This window comes from Solanum stenotomum, chromosome 7, assembly GCF_019186545.1.
Source record: "Solanum stenotomum isolate F172 chromosome 7, ASM1918654v1, whole genome shotgun sequence".
Classification (NCBI taxonomy): domain Eukaryota; kingdom Viridiplantae; phylum Streptophyta; class Magnoliopsida; order Solanales; family Solanaceae; genus Solanum; species Solanum stenotomum.
The window spans coordinates 45200415-45222070 of record NC_064288.1 but is presented as its reverse complement, the minus strand read 5'-3'; the positions used below and the strand labels follow the sequence as shown (position 1 = coordinate 45222070).

Below are 21656 nucleotides of genomic sequence, written 5' to 3'. Positions count from 1 at the left end.
TTCAATTTAAACTTATCAAGCATCTAAGACAATATATCTTTGTGATTGTAGCCTAGAATGCCTATGAACTCTTCTATATTGATTGGAAACCTTGGGCATCATAAACCAAGATCAAATTTAAAATGGAAAGGAAAGACTACTATAACTCAACATGGTCTTCAAGAGATGAGAGAAAACAAAATAATGAAAACAAGGTCCAATGCTGCTGAAGTGAATCACTTGAGTCAAACAAACTCACCAACTTTCCAATAAATGGAGAAGAGAACGATTTCTCAATTTTGGTTGTTTTTTGAAATAATATTATGCAGTTGTAACTACATTAGTTTGATCTTGTTTGTTTTTAAACAATTATGCAGTTGTGACTGCATTAGTTTGATCTGTATTTGTTTTTTAAAACAATTATGCAATTGTTACTGTATTAGTTTGATCTAAGTTTGTTTCTGAAACAATTATGCAATTGTGACTGCATTAGTTTTATCTATACATTTATGCCGTTATGACTACAATTTAGTATTTATATTATGCAGTTGTAAACTTTAACTCTTTAGTTATTGATGATTATAACTTTGATTTCTAATGTCTATACTATGCAGTTAAGACGATACTTTTATGTCTATATATGAAACATAATATCTCACAAAATGAAATGCACAAACAAGAAAGTTACATTATATTAAGAGACTAAGAAGAGAAAGTGAATTACAAAAGAGTCTACACCTAATTGATTACAACATAAACGATGCTATGCTACACCAATATTGATCTTACTCAAGAACCTAAGGTAACTTCATTGAACCTTTCTTCATATATATTGTTAGAACAAGAATGATAAAAATACAAGAAATCCAAAACAAAACTTGCTTGGCTTAGAGATATGTTAAAATGTTTCTTAAAGAATGTGAGAATCTCTCCCACGAGCAAACGGAAGAACAAATAACAACTCTATCTTTGGGATTCAACTAAACCACAAAACAAGTAAAATTCAAGAGTGTTGTTCTTCTATTCTAGAATTGTTGATATCACCTTTTGATTAATGTCTCACAAATATTTTTCAAGGGAAAGTAGTTTTTTTGAGCGCTTATCTTTTCGAATAAAAGAAACTCAATTTATAGGACAAAAAGTTTAAGAAAAAACTTTAATTAAATTGTATTTGTTATTCATGAATTGAAAAGAAAACTTATCTTTCAAAAAACCTATAACGTAGAATTAAAACAAAAGTACCTTTCATGAAAAACCTATACGTAGAATTAAAACAAAAATAAATGTTACAATTCACATTCATATATTTTGTTATTTCAATACTTTTAACTGATGAATTTATTTCAAAATTAATTGAAACACTAACTCTTACAATATCCCACTTGTTTCAAGAAATTTTTATCTTTGAAAAATTCAAAGAATATTTTGAGACATTAATCTAGCAACATGCATCAATAATTGTGTCTTTTAGACTTGAACCATTAGCTAGTGAAGGCTTTCTAAATCATTGACTAAATCTTGAACTAAGTGGTTCATTGAATGAAATAGAAAAATACTCCACACATATCACGATATTCCAGTGAAAATCGAAATCCTTTGACACCTTACGACCATGTGTTCTGAATCCTTTTTGCCAAGTGCTTTAAATTTCCCTGTTAAAATCTAATTGAAGCGGTCTTCACTTCGCACTTAGTGATGTGAATTCATCAAGAGTAACTTTGCATACTCCGACCAAATAGTCTGAATTTTATTAAGAGAAATTAATCTCATCACCCTTTACAACAAAGTATTGGTAAATCTATCAAGAGTATTCCTACAAACTCCAACCGAAATCAGTTTATAGACTTATTAAGAGGATATAATCTCATCCTTCTCTTTAGTATGAATATTGAAAAAATTGATCAAAAATTTTCTTAATAACTCCAACCGAGATTGGTCTTATAAATTTTGTTAAGAGAAAAGAATCTCAATCATGCACATCCACTTATTTCATTTTATTTTCAAAATGGGAATTTTATTTATGGGCTTCACAATTGTAAATTTACTTGTTTTTCCCTTTTAACCCAAAATTACATCATCAGTTTGGGTTACCATAAAGTACAATTAATTTACAACAGGCTTTATTCTCATCCCATTACAAGTTTCCACTACTAACTCTTTGCCTAACCATTTAGACAAAGGATCTGCTAAACTAAACATGGACTTCACATATTGAAGAGATATTATGCCTTCCTCCAATAATCTCCTTACATGATTATGTTTGAGACGAACTTGTCTCGACTTGCCATTGTAACAATCACTTGAAGCCTGAAATATAGCAGCTTGATTATCACAATAGATAGTTAAAGGTGGTACTGGCTTACTCCACAAAGGAATATCTATCAGCACAGATCGCAACCAATAAGCTTTTTCTCTAGCAGAAGACATAGTTATAAATTCTGACTCCACGGTTGAGTAAGTAATACATGCCTACTTCTTTGATTTCCAGGAGATCTCTGCTCCAACCAAAGTGAAAATTCAAACAGTAATAGATTTAGTCATTCGGATCAGAATTCTAAGTAGCATCACTATAACCTTCAAGAACAATTGGAAAGATAGAGTAATGTAGGCCACCATTAATCGTACTCTTTAGATATCTTAAAACACGAATTAACACATTCCACTGTTCGATTCCAAGATTACTAGTAAACTTGCTCAACATTCCTACTGTGTAACCAATATCTGGCCTGGTACAATGCATGGACTACATAAGACTCCCAACAATATGAGAGTATGTTAGTTGATCAACAACATCACCAGAGTTCCACACTAATTTGATTCTAGGATCAAATGATGTAGGAGCAGGTCTGTCGACAAAATGACCAAACCTCTTAAGAACTTTCTCAATATAACTTGATTGAGTAAGAGTCAAGCCATTCAGTGATCTTATGATTTTAATGCCCAACATTACATCAGTTTCTCCAAGATTTTTCATTTCAAATTGAGAAGCTAGAAAATATTTTGTTTCTTTGACTCTTTGAATATCCGTTTCAAAGATCAACATATCATCTACATAAAGACATATTATAACATCAGAATTTTCTTGAAATTTGCTAAATATGTAAATATCACCACCATTAATTAAGTAGCCATTAGAAATCTTTACTCTTTATAAATTTCTCATTTCATTGTTTTGGAGCTTGTTTTAATTCATAAAGAGATTTAAGAAGCTTACAAACTTTATGTTCTTATCAGGAATGACAAATCCTTTTGGTTGTTTCATGTAAACTTCTTCATCTAGATCTCCATTCAGAAATGCAGTACTCACATCCATATGAATTGCTGCTAAAGCAATTAAGAGTCGAATAGAAGTCATTCGAGCTACAGGTGCAAATGTGTCAAAAGAATCAATATCTTTCAATTAAGTAACCTTTTGCTACCAAACGAGCTTTGTACTTAACTAAGATATGTCTAATAGAATGCATTTCATCATCAATAGCTTCACGCCAGAAAGGAGCATCATGCAAAGACATTCCTTCAGTATAACTTTCAAGTTCCTTTTCAACTAAATACACTTGAATATTAGGCCCAAATCTACTTGATTTGGCTGATCTTGCACTACATCTTGAATGACTTTCTGCCAAAGGCTCAACTATTTTCCTTTTAAGAGTAGACATAGAAGAACTTTTATCTTATTTCAAAGATGCTTTTTTAGGAAAGTATGCTCAAAAAGTTAGCATGCAATGATTCAATAATTTTGTGAGGGTTTGGGGTCTCAATATTCAAATATCTATATGCCTTACTAGTTTATGAATAACCAATAAATACACAATCTATTCCTGTAAAGCCAATCTTAGTCAAATGTTGATCTGGTAATCTAACATGAGCCAAACAACCCCATACTTTTAAAGTAATTTATATTTGATTTTCGATTCTTCCAAAGTTCATATGGAGATGAATCATATTTATCGGAAGGAATTTGATTCAGAATATGACATGCAGAAAAATGAGACTTTAGCCCACAAATTTCCAGTCATACCAGATCCATAAAGCATAGAGTTAACAATTTCGATGAAAGTTCTAATTTTTCTTTCTGCTACACTATTTTGTTGTATAAGACATAGTCAATGGTTTCTCAATGCATTTTTTTCACAATAATCAATAAAATATAATTTTAAATACTCACCACCTCTATTAGAACTAATTGATTTAATCTTCAAACTCAATATATTTTCAACTTCTGCTTTATATGTTTTGAAAGTCTCAAATGTCTCCTCTTTTGTTTTTTAATGGAAAGACATATGTATACCTTGATTAATCGTCAATGAAAATGATAAACTATCTCTTTTCATGATGTGATAAACAATCCATCTCACAAATATCAGTGTGAATTAATTCCAAAATTTTGAATATCCTTTCAACAGGCTTTAAAGGCTTCTTTGTTATTTTACATTTACTACAAGTAAGACACTTAGCAACATAATCCTTTCCACAGTCTTTAATTAATCCATTTTCACCATAAGTTGAATGGATCTAAAATTCACATGACCAAGACATTCACGCCATAAATCTAAGACTCCACAACATAAAGAGAAATATTTTCATTTTCAATATTGAGTTTTAACATTCCGTTTGTAGCACAACCTTTTTCAACGAACATGTCTTTTTTAGACAAAATAATTTATCTGGCTCAAAAATCATTTTAACACCATGCTTAGAAAGAAGTGTACCTGACACCAAGTTCTTACGAATATCAGGAACATGCAATACGTCCACAATGAGACCATCTTTCCAAAAGTGAACTCCAGTTCAACAGTTCCTTTTCCCACAACCTTAGCATAAGATGAGTTCTCCATATGTAAAATTTTATCGCCACACTAATTCATAGGTCGTGAAAGAATTTTGATTACCTGATATATGACAAGTTGCACCTGTGTCTATCTACCATTCCACTTGATCTCCCACTACAAATGCTTCTGTGACCATTGCCACAAATTCATTTTTTTTTGTTATTTGTTTTTTCTTTCTTCTTTTCAGCTTAGAGAATTTTACAATCACGTGCATAGTGACCAATTTTATGACAATGATAACATTGATTCGATTAAGAATTGGAATTAGTACGTTTAAAATTCGCACTCTTCTTTTCCTTCAAAAATTTCTTATTGTGAGGTTCCTTCTTGGTCGATTTATCTTCAACAACATGAACTTTCATGATGGATTCCTGAGTTTGTTTCTGTACTCTTTCCAAGATGGAGGAAGTTTGAGATAATAGAACCAACATGAAAGTTTTCATCAAGAGAAATTTCATATATTACAATTTTATTAGCTATAAGTTGAAATTCTTGTACTTGTTCAGTGATTGACTTGTCATCAACCATTTTGAACTCCATATAATTTGAAACAAAAAATTTCTTTGAACTCGCCTCTTCCGCTAAATAGATAGCTATAAGAGTATCCCAAATCTCCTTTGCAAAATTTGCACTTAATATAATATTGATCATAATATTTATTGGATATTCCTCCAAGAATATAATTCTTGCATAAATAATCATCATCTTGCCATTTGACAATTTGTTCTTTAATCAGTGTAACCTCGTTTGTTGCTACCTCAGAACCGGGAGTGTCAGGACAAGATTTCTCAAGAACATATGCCAACTTTAATCGTCTTAAAAAGAATTCCATATTTCCACGCAATATAGGAAAGTCCTTGCCATCAAATATTTCAAAATTAGGATTAGGTAAAGATGGAACACTATTCGATATTGATGTGGATGACATAGAGACAACTAACTTCAAATTGTTATAACAAGAATGATAAACATACAAGGAATCCAAAACAAAACTTGCTTGGCTTAGAGCCACGTTAAAACGCTTCTTGAAGATAGTTGGAGTCTCTCACGCGAGCAAATGGAAGAACAAATAACAACTCTATCTTCATAATTCAACTAAGACACAAATTAAAACAAGTAACATTCAAGAATGTTGCTCTTTTATTCTTGAATTGGTGATGACTTTTTGATTAATGTCTCACAAATGTTTATTAAGGAAAAGATGTTTTTTAACGTATAATTAAAACAAAAGTATCTTTCAATTGTTAGAACAAAACTACTAACAGATGAATTTGTTTCAAAATTAATTGAAACACTAGCTCTTTCATATATCACGCACCCCAAACCAATAGCGTATAGCTATAACTACAACACAACAACAAACTACAACAAAAAAGAGTATATTCTCCCAAGTTCTTTTTCACTCCTTCACCCTTTATTTCATCTTCTCAACCTCTTCTTGCAACATTTGTAATTTTATACCTGGACAATTATCATCTTGTTTGAAATCTCTAGGTTTGTCAACTTCTTCAAAAACCTCAATCAATTCAAATGCAATGACTGATGTTTGAGAGGATTCTACTAAATTCTCAAGCCCACCCAATTTCTCTATTAGTTTAGGAATCATAATTTTGACTTCGGATCAATATTTTCTTGATCCTCCAACACCAACAGTGGCAAGATCTAGGACCCTTCAATAATGAAAAAGGATGAAGGAATTAGTGGTTAATCAAAATTTTCAATCAGCTAAATAAATGAGACAAAAATTATCTTTACCCATAATAAGGACATGACCAGTATCTTCTTCTGGGGTTATTTAAAGTCCAAGATGTTTTCAAACACACCACAAGCCCATGATTACAATAAAAAAATTTCTTCGTAGTAGTTTGATCATCTTCTTCCATACAAAGGTTGGTCAATTTAATTGATTGCATTGTGTGCTACAATTTTGTGCAAGAAGTAGTGACAATCTAGAAAATTTGATAATAAGGAAAACGGAGAAAACAAAAATCAAAATTATAGATGAAGAATAATAAGTTTGAATTTTATCTTTTCTTGAAGAATGATTATTCCTTCAAAGATTCAACTTTTAGGTTTGAAGAGCTAAGATTTGAGATGAGTCAAGAAAAAGATAAGAAATTAGATCTTCATTTTCGGATAATTGAGCTAGTGAGGGAGAAGAGGAAATTAGGGTTCTTTGAAGGTGAAGATTGTTCTTCAAATGAATAATGAGTCAGATATTACCGTTGGAGTGACAAAATGGATTTTTTTTAAAAAAGTTAAAAGGTAAATTAGATGATTAACGCACCGGAGAAAGTTGTATCAACACGCGCTATAGGCTGGAGTTTGGAGGGTTGAAAAAAATTCACTTCAAAGATGTTAAGAGGGGTATTTAAGCATCTGTGTAATTTAAGTGCTAAAGTAATTTGTCCGCCCAAGTTCAGGTGGACTTTTATGTATTTTATTTTTATTTTAATTATGTTGTTTAAAGTTGCTATAGATCCACCTTATTTAATGGTGCAGTNTATTTTTTTACAAATTATGACTAACCTAGTAAATTGAACTATATGAACTAAAAAAATTGACGATGATATTTATTTATATTAATAATATGCATTATAATATTAGTAACTCTATTCTTACACACTTTTAGAGAATCTTGACGATTTTCATAGTAATATTTGATTGAATGGATATTAATTTAAAATTTTTAAAAAGTGAAATATAAAGTAAAACATTACAAAATAAAAGTATAAAAAGCACAAGAAATTTTAAGAATGCTCGATGGAGCATGATAAAAGTAAAAAGAAATGTTTAATACGGTATGATAAAGTGAGTTAAATTTAGCATGATAGGGTAAATATTTTTCTTCCCCATCTCGCTCCCTTTTTCATCATTTAATTTTCATGTGTTTTAGGAATTAACTTATGTAATACAGTCGATCCACTAAAATTCTTATCAATGCATCTTTGTTCTCAATATCTTTGATTAGCTTAGTCTTTACTTTTATGAACCAATGAAATATCTATGGTTCTTGTACAAAGAGCATGCCGAGGGGCTACTACGCTCACCGCACACTTGCATTATCACCTGAACTTCCTCTTTATACTTCGAACCCCCTGAGAAAAAATCATGGGTCCGCCACTGGGTGCAGTGCATACTTTTTTTTTATGACTGGAGAGTTCGGATCAACTTTCATATATCTTAACTAATTTCTGGTGCAATGCATTTTATATGTAGGGCTTCCTTAAATAATCTTTAAATGAAATTGTAGTACCACTCCTTTTGGTTCTTTATTTCACTTTTTAAATTTGGAGATGTATTATGTGACCATGTTGTCAAGCAAGCTTGGGTGGCTCAAGAGAGGATACTAAAATTTGTTGCTTTACATCTTCAAAATTTTGAAGCCCCAAACTTTTTTAATTGACAATGGATTTTGTGGTTTTATTTTTTCTTAGACAATATTGAAGTTTGTAGGAAAAAAAAATTGCCTACTTCCAATAGTTGAAATATTTCAGAATATTAAATTAAACTACTTAAAACTTCATATTAGTAAATAATATTAAATATAATAAAATCGCACATATTGTATTGCAAACACATGAATAATATTCTATTATCTTACACTAACATAAATAATAGCAATAATATTATTAGATGAAGTTAAAAGATTTTATATTTTGAAGGATACTAAATTATAAACAACAACCGTGAAAAGAGAAAACATTGTACAGGTAAAACTACCTATGAAAGTCGAAAGGGCCGACTTAGATGGTGGTAAAACTACCTATCTAGTTGTCGAGTTATTAACTAGATCATCCTTCTATAATATGTGTGTGCAAGACCTAAAATCCTTGGGCATACCTTCTGTTCCTAAATCCTAAATGCATGGATTGATTCTAAAAAAATTGGTATGGTAGAGAAATTTTGTTTTCCAACACCCCTCCATACCTTGCCCTTCAACTTGTAACAGGGGCAGAGCTATGCATTGGCGAGGGTGGTCAGATGAACAAGCTTCATCGGAGAATTTTTCAAGTAAATACATTAAATATTGATATTTTTGGATATATATTAATTATTGAACACTTGACATAATAAAGATGGCCCAGTGGCTGAAATTGTGCAAACTCACCTCAGTGTTTCGAGTTCGAGCCCCTTAAATTTTTTCTTTTTTGTGGTTACCTTTTTTCACTTAAAATTGTTGTTACCTTTTTTCACTTAAAAAGGGCAAGAGTTAGGCTTTTGTTGCCTGGGTTCAAACCCAGACTTAGGCGTTTCATTTATATTATTTTTGTTTCATTTTTTTGTTTTAAAAGGCAAGATTTAGGCTTTTTCTTCAATTTCGTTTTGGTTACGTTTTTTCTTTGCTTCTACTTGTTGCCACTGCTACAGTTGAAAGAGTTTTTTTGGCAATAAAGATTATCAAGAATGACTTGCAAAATCAAATGGATGATGAATTCTTAGATGGTTGCATAGTGTCTTATGTAGAGAAAAATGTATTTAAAGATGTTTCTAATGAGTGTATTATGAAAACATTTCAAGATATGAAGTGTCATCGAGTGCAACTGTAGTTACCACTTTACATATTTTGATGAGTATGAAACTATCCATCAATATTTTTGTCCTACTTTATCTTCTTTAGTTTATCCATTGATATTTTATAAGTTTCCATTTTAAGAATTTTCATTTTGGATAGTTGGTTAATTTGACATTGAACTAGTAAAGAGTATGAATAACTTGGAGCACTATGTAGAAATAAATAATTGAGGTATAACTATTTTGTAACTAATCTTTATAATCTGACCAACAAGAATTATTTTTTTACTTGTCCTAAAGTTTGAACACCCTTAACGGAAATCCTGACTCCATCACTGTCGGGATACCGCCTATTTAGCGAACAAATTTATATTTCACTTTTTTAGTCAACTAAAAAATTTGTCAGTCTTTCCAACTTAGCAATGTCTATTTTATTGTGAATGCATACCACCATATTCTCAATCATAGAATCTTTCCTTTTTTTCCTTTTGTAGTCACTTTTTCCCTTGAACTTTTTTTGTCACTTTTTTCTCACTTCATTCAGTGTATTCTTGCAACTCTAGTTTAACAACAAAATATGTAAATCATTTTTTGATAACTTAATTGGATCAATCAGTAAATCAATATGAGTTGGACGACTACTATTTGATAACCTGTCATGTTAATTTGAACAAATAGTTCCACAACATGTATGCATTTCCTAGGATGAGCAAGTGTATCTCATAATTTTCAAGTTTTGTGTTTCAAACAATCTACATTGAATTGGGATATTTGATCAGACGATTTTCATTTTTTTCTAAATGGGAATATACTAACTAAATTATACTATGAGTTTTGTATCCAGAAGTAAAGATAAAGCAGAGCTATGGTTCCGAGATATCGAAATTGAAACATATATGTATGTTCATTGTGCCAAATTGACGAATCTATTAGTCTTCTAAAGTCTCTCGGTCAATTGGAAGAATTTTATCCAAACTCCTTTTGTCACTTGAGTGTCGATTTAATTTGTTCATTATCATATGTCTCAAGTTAGCCATCCTATCTCTAACTCAAGCTATTACATAGGGGTTGATAGCCCCAAATCCTTGTTAAATATGATTCTTTTTTCTAATCTTAACTTTTTTTTGTCAAGTTAGTCAAAATAGCGTGAGTTCTTAATGTTTACAACCATTAAAAAGACAATTATTACAAAAGAATCTCAATGTACAACAATGACAGCTTCATATGATGAATCCATTATCTTTATCCCTACTCTAATTAGTTTCATAACTCTAGTTATGAGATTCAACTACTCATAACTAATTGTTGCGATAATAAAAGTAATTATAAGAACTTATTAAGAACATGCTTGTTGTTTGTAATAAAAGCAATAACTAAAGCCAAGAACAATTATGAAGTAGTTCGTATCCAATGAATAAATACTTAGAATGATCTAATAAGAAGCACACTGAATAAGCCTATCCCTAGAGACTTGATTTAAAAGTTTGGCGATTCTCGAAGCAGCACGTGTCATGTATCGATTGGGTGAAATTAAGGACTCTGTATAAATAAAACTTCCTCCTTTAGCTCCAGCTCCAGAGCTAGCTATAGCTGTTGTTTGATTACCAAAACAAGTCTTCAAAACTTTCTTGTCTTTCTTATAAATGATAATTCTCTTTTTATGGAGCTTGTCTACCGGATTCTCTGTCTTGTACAAAACATCACCATTTTCAAACAAGTACAAAGGGACCATACGCCAAAATAATCTTGAATTGATCAAATCAATAGGAGTATTGCCATCACGCGTTCCCAATATATCATCATGAGGGATAGAGAGTGTTATCGTCCAAGATTCTTCGATTCCATATTCTTTCATTGTGTCCACATATCAAAAGAATGTCCATAGTAATAAATGAACATACAAAGTAGACCATCTAAAATAACTATATCAATAATAATGGCATCATTATCAAAAATATCACGTGGTACCTTTTCATGGTTAGGTAGTGGTATATCGCTATATTCATCATTTGATAAATCTAAGGACACAATCATCCATTTAGGTGACTCATATCCTCCTCCTGTTTCACAAAAGACCATCCAATGGAATCTATTATTTACAAATTCACAGTTTAAATAAGTCCCTCCATGGATAAAAACATGGTAAGGGAATGGTTGAATAAGCCTCCAAGAATCATGTTTCAATGAGTAGAGTTCAACTTTGATAGGGTACGCTTGGTCTGAAAATCGAGTAAACCTTGTGATGAGCCTCACTACTATATAATCATCATTGGTTGAGTCGTAACCAAATCCATAAAAGGGTTCCCACTCACTCCTATCCTCACTTAAATCAAGTGGAGAATTGGGAAGCCATGATAGTAGGATTCCAAAGACATGTCTCAAACCAATGAGAAAGATTCACACCTAAGGGGTCAAGACTCTAGCAGAACAAACCATTAATAGATTAGCAATGAACAGTAATTGGAATGCAACTCCTCCTTTCCTTATCACTAGTATAGTTAGGTCTCCACGCGATTATAAGCAGAATATAACGAGCAAGATACCATTTAAACGAACAATTCAAACTCTTAACAGAAGATAGTTAAACTTGATAACTCGATAAGCTGTATTGACAGAACAAAACCACTCTTTCAAAGATGGGATCAAAGTACATGTCTTTAAAACATGAATATGTTCATTATGCAAAGATTACGAGTTCATCGACTAGTTGATCTATTAACAGTTGAAGAACTTCTTGTCCAAATTGTTGGCATAAATCTTCAAAGCTGATGTTTACTCCAGTTTTAATTGTTGTTATCCAATGTGACTCATTTAACTCTTCTTCTGTTAATCTACAAATTTCTCCAACCATTTTTATGTAATGATCTGTCTCTTTACTAATCTCCTTTTGTTTCTCCACTTTGCTTTTGATTGCATGTTCAGCTGGAGACTTTCTTGAATTTAGCTGCATTTTCCCTTTTGAATATAATACAAAACAAGTTTATAATGATTTCAAAGGTAAAGAATGAACATTATCGAGTCACCTAAAAGATAACTATAATTACAAGTGGACATAACTTACTACAACATGTAAAATTAAACTATAATGTAAAAACTTTATTTACAAGTAGGTATATATAAGTTAAGTCATTAAAGCAATCCTCAAGATGCTAATTAATCAGTATATTATAATCTAAGTTCAGTCCATTTACAATGTTAACTGTTTTACACAATTAGGTAAATTTAAGTTGACCCTCTACTACAAATGATCAATCTTTTCTAAAACAGAACACACAAAAGCTCNAAGAAAGGTCTTCTTGATTGTTTACCTTCAAGCTAGGGTTTCAAGGCTTCTAATCAAGTTCTTCTTCAAGATTCTTCAAGAACCTTGTTTTTTTCAAGTATGTAAGGCTATCATAGTGTTGGACTAGTTCGTCCTCACACACTACATCTACTTTCAAATCAGTAAAAGAGAAATCTAGGATTCTTTCCCTAGATTTGAGTACTCTTGAGATAAGTAGATTTTGAGTTCTTGAGTTAGTGTTTCTTTTAAAAGTTCTATTCCTAATTATCGAATTGCTATATTGTTATTGAGATCCTCCATAAACATGACATCATGAACCTTGAATCCATAATCCAATTCAAGGAAAGTTGGGATCAAAGTCAAGAGAAGTCAAGAGTCAAGTTAAGAGAAGTTCATAAAGTTTTCCAAAAGTCTTTTGCAGTCGTTTTAACTTTGTTTTAAGACTTAAGTTTTGAGTTCAGTAAAGAGTAAAGTTGAAGTTCTTTTCTTCAAAAGTATATGGGAACTATGTATTCCTAAAGAGTTTAAAATGTTTTCACATTTAAACAAGAAAGGAAACCTTGATTTCCAAGGAGCCTTCGGGCTAGTTTTCAGAAAAGAGTAATCACTTTCTAAATGAAGCAAGAGAGGTAACTTTGATTTCCAAGATAGCCTTTGAGCTAAGTTTTTGAGCAATTATCTCAAATCACTGAAAGAAGTATGTTTTCAAACATAAGAGCTAATAATATTATATTTTGGGAGTAGTATTGAGCACCGATATGGGGACGAGCTTGAGTTCAGATAACTCACGTCTCCATACACCATGTAGCCATCATGGGTAGAAAAGGGTCATACTTTTAGATGAATCATTTTCGCATAGACTAGTGGATCCACTTAGTAATTTAGGTCCTATACCCCTGGCAAGGTATATGATGCACTGGCAGCGTGAGGGAGATTGTTGTATCATCACAATAGCTTTTATGTGATGGTTGTCGGTTAGAGAAATTCCCACAGCAGTACTTTGTATTTTTATATACATCAGTTTATTTGTATTTTTACATACATCTCAGAGTTATTTGTATCTTTGCATACACACAGAGTTGACATCATGTTTCAAATAGCTTTTCTTTATATTGCACTTGTTTTAAACTATTTTATATTGAAATGAGTTCAGTTATGTTGAGTTGAGTTGAGCCAGGTAAGTTTTTCTGTTCCTTTCAAATTCTTTTCAAGCCTATCTTGTGTTTAGCATTCCAACTCACATACTCGTACATTTAATGTATTGATGTCAGTTGGCCTGCATCGTATTATGATGCAGGCGCAGGTAACTAGGATCGGCATCCAGCACATTGTTGATCCAGTGAGCAGTTCAGAGTCTGTTGGTGAGCCTCTTTGCATTCCGGAGGATCCCTTTTGTTTACTTTCAGTATTAGATAGTTCATTAGGATGTCGTGGGCTTGTCCCGACATCCATCTCAGTTATTTTAGAGGTTTCATAGATAGTCAGTCAGATGTTAGTTCATTCGTCATCATTTTGTTATTGACTTATGTTCATATTTGAGTTGCCATTTTGGCTAAGTTAAATGTTTATTTTCAAAACATTATGAGTTCAGTTTGAGACATGTTGAGTTATCTTGTATTTGGATTCTCTTTCTTATGTCTAAGTCTTCCACTAAGTAAGTAAGTCAGGCCAAGGGTTCGCTTGGGGCCAACAATGGTTCTCGAGTGTCAACCACGTTCAGGGTGTAGGCTCGGGGCGTGACATAATCATCATTGGTTGAGTCGTAACCAAATCCATAAAAGGGTTCCCAACCACTCCTTTCCACGTGACATGTTGAATTAGGAAGCCGTCTTAACTCAATGATAGTAGGATTCCAAAGACATATCTCAAACCAATTGGAAAGACTCAAGCATAGTGGCTCAAAACTTGTGTATCGTTGGTCAACACTCGCGCATAGTTGGTCAAGACTCGAGCAAAACAATCCATTAATAGACGGGCAATGAGTAGTAATTGGAATGCAACTCCTATATTCCTTATCGCTAGTATAGTTAGGTCTCCACACGATTATATCGTTGTAATAAGCATAATATAATGAGCAAAATACCGTGACATTAGAATCAACATGAGCAAACTGTCTTTCAGATTCCAAATTCCTAGTACAATTTTCGACATGTTTGTTGTGGAATTGGGAATCACATGATATTATACAATTAAATAAGTTGGAAACGCACATAAAACGAAAAAGAGATTTTACCGGAAGCCTCGACAGAATTTCCTCTAAGATTTCCTTGGGAAAATTCATTGTTAAGAAATAGTTTGGTTTACAAATAACGAATCAAAATATGTTCTTATAATAAGTTTCTATAAAGTGCAATTTGACTAGAACAAGTTTTAGGATATTTTGGCTATCTAAGTGCAACACGGCTCTCATGTCACAATTGAGCTAGGATAACTCTTAAATAATTGCTATAAACAAATTAATCTATTTTTCTCAATATATATCTATATATCTATACTATATTAAAAGCACGAAGATCCTTAATAATATTGTTTGAACCTTTTGTCCTTCATTAAAATATGTTTCTTTAGACAAAATCATATTTTCGCCATTTTTCTTTTATCATTATACCATTATTTTATTTACTATTTTTCAAATTATTATTTTATTTCATTATAATATTTTAATTGTATAGCCACACAATAAGGAGAAGGAATCCTAAAATAATTAGGCAATAAGATTGTCTAAGTGAAGGAGAGAAGGAATTCTATCATAAATAAATAAAACTAACACGAACAAGAAATCCTTTAATTTAGGGGGTATTACAAGATAAAATTCAATCACTTTCTTATTTTTGGTTTCTGTTCTGTTCTGTTTTCATGTTGCAAGCAAAATTGTTTCATTTACATGCTTTATTTATGTTGGCGGCTCTTAAATTTGTCAAAAGATTTCATTCAACCTGAAGCTATGTAACTTCTAAACAGCTGACATGACACATTGCGTGTTTTACAACTAATACTGTGCATTTGGCTCAACCTTACCAAAGTTACCTGGTTGAGCCACATTGGCCGTAGGTTGTGATTGTTTCCATTGTGTGGCTATTGCCTCTTTGCCAATCAAGGTCTTCTGTGTTTTTTTTTGAAAAATCTCACCATTACAGATATCCAATAATATAATAGCAGCGCTGTTTGGTATGCCGTTTTTCACCACAATGATTGCAAACAAAGTTATTTGTGTATCACGTTGAACCAACATGGCTGAACTTTCAAGGACTGGTCTAGAACTTCCCATGATTTGTCTTTTTTGTGCTTCTCTCCTTTCATTCTCATAATAACAACTTTCCAAATCCAATTTAGGATCTTTTCGCAAAATCTCACCATGAACTTGATCAAATTCCAGATCAAGTCCACTCAGAAATATGTGAACTCGAAGCCTGGCCACCATGGAATGTAAATGTACAATCCCTTCCACCGATTTCTCTTGTGAAGCTGTCCGGTGGTCAATTCCCTGGAAAATTGCAACGAGTTTGTTATAATAGGTAGACAAAGGTCGACTATTTTGCTTGGTGGTGAAAGACTGTTGATTCAGTTCAAATAAGTGAGTCTCATCTGTAGAGTCAAGAATGATTTGAATCAGATCTCTTATCGCCAATAGAGGTGTTTTCAAATCACAATCCATTGTGTCGGTAATAAGACTTAAGAGTAAACGAACGATTCAAAATCCTTACAGAAGATAGTTCGGCTTGATAACTCGATAAGTTGTATTGACATAACAAAACCACTCTTTTATAAGTGGGATTAAAGTACATATCTTTAAAACATAAAAACTTTTCATTGTGCAAACATTACATGACAAGTTGATCTAGTAACAGTTGAAGAACTTCTTGTCTAAATTGTTGGCATAAATCTTCAAACCTGATGTTTTCTCCAGTTTTAATTGCTATCCAATGTGACTAATGAGAGGAAAAATGAGGCTATTTAATAGAAATACTAATCAATTTAAATTAACACAAACTTGAATACATGAAGGATCTAATAAGAAACATACTGAATAAGCCTATCCCTGGACATTTGATTTAAAAGTTTGGCGATTCTCGAAGCAGCACGTGTCATGTATGGATTGGGTGAAATTAAGGAATCTGTATAAATGAAACTTCCTCCTCTATCTCTACTTCTTGTTTGACTACCAAACCAAGGCTTGAAAACTTCCTTGTCTTTCTTATAAATGATAATTCTCTGTTTCTTCAAGCCATCTGTTAAAGTCCTTGCCTTGAACAAAACATCACCATTTTCAAACAAGTACAAAGGGACCATACACGAAAATAATGTCGTAATACCCAAATCAATATGAATGTTTCCATAAACAGAGAGTGTTAGCGTCCAAGATTCTTCGATCCCATACTCTTTCATTGTCCACAAATCAAAAGAATGTTCATAGTAATAGATGAACATACAAACTAGACCATTTAGAACAACTATATCATGACCATTTAGCTCATTTCTATGGTTAGGTATTAATGGTATATCTCTGCATTCATCGTTTGATAAATCTAGTGACACAATCATCCATCTATTAGGTGATTCATATCCTGTTTCACAATAGACCATCCAATGGAATCTATTATTCACAAAATGACAATTTAAATAAGTCCTTTGATGGAAAATAACATGGTAAGGGAATGGTTGAATAAGCCTCCAAGAATCATGTTTCAATGAGTAGAGTTCGACTTTGATAGGGTACGCGCTTGGTCTGAAAATTGAGTAAACCTTGTGATGAGTCTCACTACTATATAATCATCATTGGTTGAGTCGTAACCAAATCCATAAAAGGGTTCCCACTCACTCCTATCCTCACTTAAATCAAGTGGAGAATTGGGAAGCCATGATAGTAGGATTCCAAAGACATGTCTCAAACCAATGAGAAAGATTCACACCTAAGGGGTCAAGACTCTAGCAGAACAAACCATTAATAGATTAGCAATGAACAGTAATTGGAATGCAACTCCTCCTTTCCTTATCACTAGTATAGTTAGGTCTCCACGCGATTATAAGCAGAATATAACGAGCAAGATACCATTTAAACGAACAATTCAAACTCTTAACAGAAGATAGTTAAACTTGATAACTCGATAAGCTGTATTGACAGAACAAAACCACTCTTTCAAAGATGGGATCAAAGTACATGTCTTTAAAACATGAATATGTTCATTGTGCAAAGATTACGAGTTCATCAACTAGTTGATCTATTAACAGTTGAAGAACTTCTTGTCCAAATTGTTGGCATAAATCTTCAAAGCTGATGTTTTCTCCAGTTCTAATTGTTGTTATCCAATGTGACTCATTTAACTCTTCTTCTGTTAATCTACAAATTTCTCCAACCACTTTTATGTAATGATCTGTCTCTTTACTAATCTCCTTTTGCTTCTCCACTTTGCTTTTGATTGCATGTTCATCTGGAGACTTTCTTGAATTTAGCTGCATTTTCCCTTCTGAATATAATACAAAACAAGTTTATAATGATTTCAAAGGTAAAGAATGAACATTATCGAGTCACCTAAAAGATGACTATACTTACAAGTGGACATAGCTTACTACAACATGTAAAATTAAACTATAATGTAAAAACTTTATTTACAAGTAGGTATATATAAGTTAAGTCATTAAGGCAATCCTCAAGATGCTAATTAATCAGTATATTATAATCTAAGTTCAGTCCATTTACAATGTTAACTGTTTTACACAATTAGGTAAATTTAAGTTGACCCTCTACTACAAATGATCAATCTTTTCTAAAACAGAACACACAAAAGCTCCATTTAAAATTGTCTTATATTCTTGTTGATTGATTGACTAAGTCAATCAAGTATATCTTTTGGCTGATAATTTTTTCTCAACTGAACATGAAAGTTTGAAAGTTGTCTCACTTTTCATGTCATTCTTGGTTTTCTTTTCATCTAAATTTCATCTAAAGTATCAACAGGTCATTTTTTTAAAGGGAAAAAGAACAAATAACCTAGAACTATGGTAAATGGTATGTATATACCCTCCGTCTTACTTTTGGGACATTGGTGCTCCTGCAGTCCAAAAACTAGAGCATATATACTCTTTATACTAACGGATATACACATGTCATAATCTTATTCACCGACCCGACATTTATTAAATATCTAATTGACGGATAAGATTGCATCACGTGTCCATATTTAGTCTTGCGTTAGACTGAAGGGCATATATGCTCTAGTTTTTGGACGGCAGAGCACCAATGTTTCAAAAGTATGACGGAGGGTATATGCATACCATTTACATCAGTTTGGAGTATATTTGTCCTTTTCCTCTTTTTTAAACAACAACATACTCAAGAAAAATTCCATAAGTGGGGCTCTGGAGAGGCTAGAGTATACACAAACCTTACCACTACCTCACGAAGGTAGAAAGGCTGTTTCCGAAAGACCAAGTACAAAGAAGAAGAAAATAGTGTAGAAAACAAGCAACTAACACGGAAAACAGTGCAAAGCCTTTCAACAAATAGTGCGATGATCGAAACACAGTAAACAACTAACGATGCTTAAATAAAAGAGTAAGAAACTTAAAAGAGTCACTTTTTATGAAACACACCTGCAGGTATAGTAGCTGTAGCTTGTTGAAGATGAATTGGACTTAAATCTGCTGAATTATTAAATAAAGGTTGAATCTTGGTAGACACTACACATTTGCTCTTTCTCTTCTTCTTAGATTCAACACACATTTTTGTAGGATAATCCTCAAACTTCACTTGTTTTTTCACCTTATTACCAATTATCCTGTTTTGTTTTCCACTAACTTCTTTCTTCTCAACATTTTGTCTCTTTTTCTTTGGCTTCATCATTTCTTGATTCTCATTGAAGCAAAACACTAAATACTCAGACTTGAACTCTTGATGATCAAGATTCGGGATATCGCGAAAAGATACAGATGTTCTAACTCTTCTATGATGAAATTGTTCAGTTAGATCAAACTGCATCAAGTAATCTAGTGAATTAACTGATTTGCTTCTTGAAAATGAACCAAAATTACTTTTTTCAACTTCTTCTTTAGGTAATGACTCTAATCCCATTAGCCTTGCCACAATTCCTGGACTATTGGATGCTGCTACAACTAATTTGTTACTATTTGCTGCCTCATATGAAGTTGTTCTCTTTGGTTCTTTAAATTGATCACAAGGGTGTGTTGGTAGACTTCCACCACAAATAAGCCTTTGAAAAATGCTTGAAAAACACTTAGTTGAAGTAGTGTCTTTTGGATTTTTAGCCATATTGATTTTTGAGTTTTCAAGAAAATGAGATAGAAAGTTTAAGTCACTAGCTAAAATGGTTTTTCAAAAAATGGTTGATAGGGACATTTTTTTTGTTGTTTATTTTTGTAAGATTGAAAAAGGGGGTTGATGAAAAGAAGAAGAAATTAAGGATGAAAAAGACTTTTCTATTGTTGTTTATCTTTTGCAAGATTGAAGAGAAGGATGATGAAAGGAACATCAAGTTGAAAAAACAACACTGTTTCAACAAGTTTAGTATGAAAAGGACTTACATAGTGTTTGAATGATGTGTGTTTCTAAGAAGTGGAGAACTTGGAATATTGAAAAGCATAATGGAATGAGTTCACACTATAAGTTTTGAAAAATATTGAACATGAAAAATTGTTATTTTATTCATCCAAGGCAATGTCACACGTTTATGATACTTAGATATGTACTAGTGTAGAAGGTTAATGAAGGGTTATTTTATTCATCAGGAGAATGTGTACTAGTGTAGAAGGTTAATGGAGGGTTATTTTGCGTTTTGAGGGTTTAGATTTTGTTAGTGCTTGTTGTTATATTAATCGTATTATTATAGTTCTTGTTTTTATATATATAATAGTCCATTGTTTATTGTGTTTTGATTATCACATTATTTTGTTGTTTTTGTTTTTTTTTCTTGAAGGCGTTGGAGTTTGCACTGTTGAGTTGCTATGATTTATGCATTGTTGTCTTCGATGTACTTGAATTTGTTGTATTTGAGCCATGAGAGATATCACTCCAGCAATGGCACCGAAGATGAAATAAAGAGTCCCTATATCCTTGTGGTTAGTGCAGAACAGCCATTGGACCAGATTTGTCGTAAAATTGAGATTTCTTTTGTCATTTTCTTTATACTCAATTTCTACTCATCAGCTTGAAAAGAAGCCTCTCTTAAGCTCCGTTTCCGTCCCCTCCCTTCTGTCCAAGACTCTTGAATCAGTCTCGTCTTACATTCCCTCCTCTATGCCTAGGCGAAAGAGAGTCCCACCTATGGTCTACTCAAAGGTTGAAGAGATTTCGAAAAGAAAATCTCTACCTCCATGTGGTAGTGACAAGGTTTGTATAAACTCTACCCTCCCAGACCCTATGTGTGGGACCTCATTGGGTATGTTATTGTTATTCTATTAAAATAAATCGAAAAGGGTTCAAGAAGTCCTTTAACGTATTAGGAATGATTCAAAAATATTCTTCTTTTCATGAATTAGATGTTAAAAAATGTGCTTAACCTATTAAAAACGGTTCAAATCCTCTCTCTCTCTCTCTCCCCCCCCCCCCCCNCTATCAATTATTAAATACTAATTAATATGTCCACGCTTCACGCGATCTTAAAATATCTTATTAGAATTTATAAATATAACATTATTATGATATAAAAAAAAAAAAAAGCTTTTTAGCCTTCAAATTCGAATAAATTAAGTCTAACTTTTTAATCCACTATATTATCATTAGCATCTTAGTTATATATCTTTTTTTTTCATCACTTAACCGTTAAAGTTCTTCTAAAACTGTTGAAATTTTTGTATAATTTATATTAAGTGATGTTGTATTTACATTCTTTCTAAAAAAAAATCTCAACAAAAATTTATCTTTTTGTGGACATACACACATAATAAAATATTATTAAACAACATACATCTAGGTTAATTCACACATTAGTTCATGTATTTTATTTATTTAAAGAAAATACTTCTATTAGGTAATACAAACAACCAAGACCTTTTCAAAATAAAATTTACAAATCAGCCGGAAACTAAATAATTGG

General features: G+C 32.1%; 1 protein-coding gene across 2 annotated transcripts; it reads right to left on the bottom strand.

Moving 5' to 3' along the window:
* Window positions 1-11849: 11849 nt before the first annotated feature.
* LOC125871166 (uncharacterized) lies at window positions 11850-20093 on the bottom strand. Of its 2 annotated transcripts, none has more exons than XM_049551762.1 (2): window positions 19198-20093; window positions 11850-12278 (listed from the first exon to the last, which is right to left on the bottom strand). In XM_049551762.1, exons 1-2 carry the CDS (start codon window positions 19871-19873, stop codon window positions 12001-12003), a joined length of 954 nt encoding a protein of 317 aa, XP_049407719.1. In that variant the 5' UTR covers window positions 19874-20093; the 3' UTR covers window positions 11850-12000. The 2 variants fall into 2 exon arrangements, with proteins under 2 accessions (XP_049407719.1, XP_049407718.1); XM_049551761.1 differs by lacking the exon at window positions 11850-12278 and adding an exon at window positions 17640-18071.
* Between the last annotated feature and the right edge of the window lie 1563 nt (window positions 20094-21656).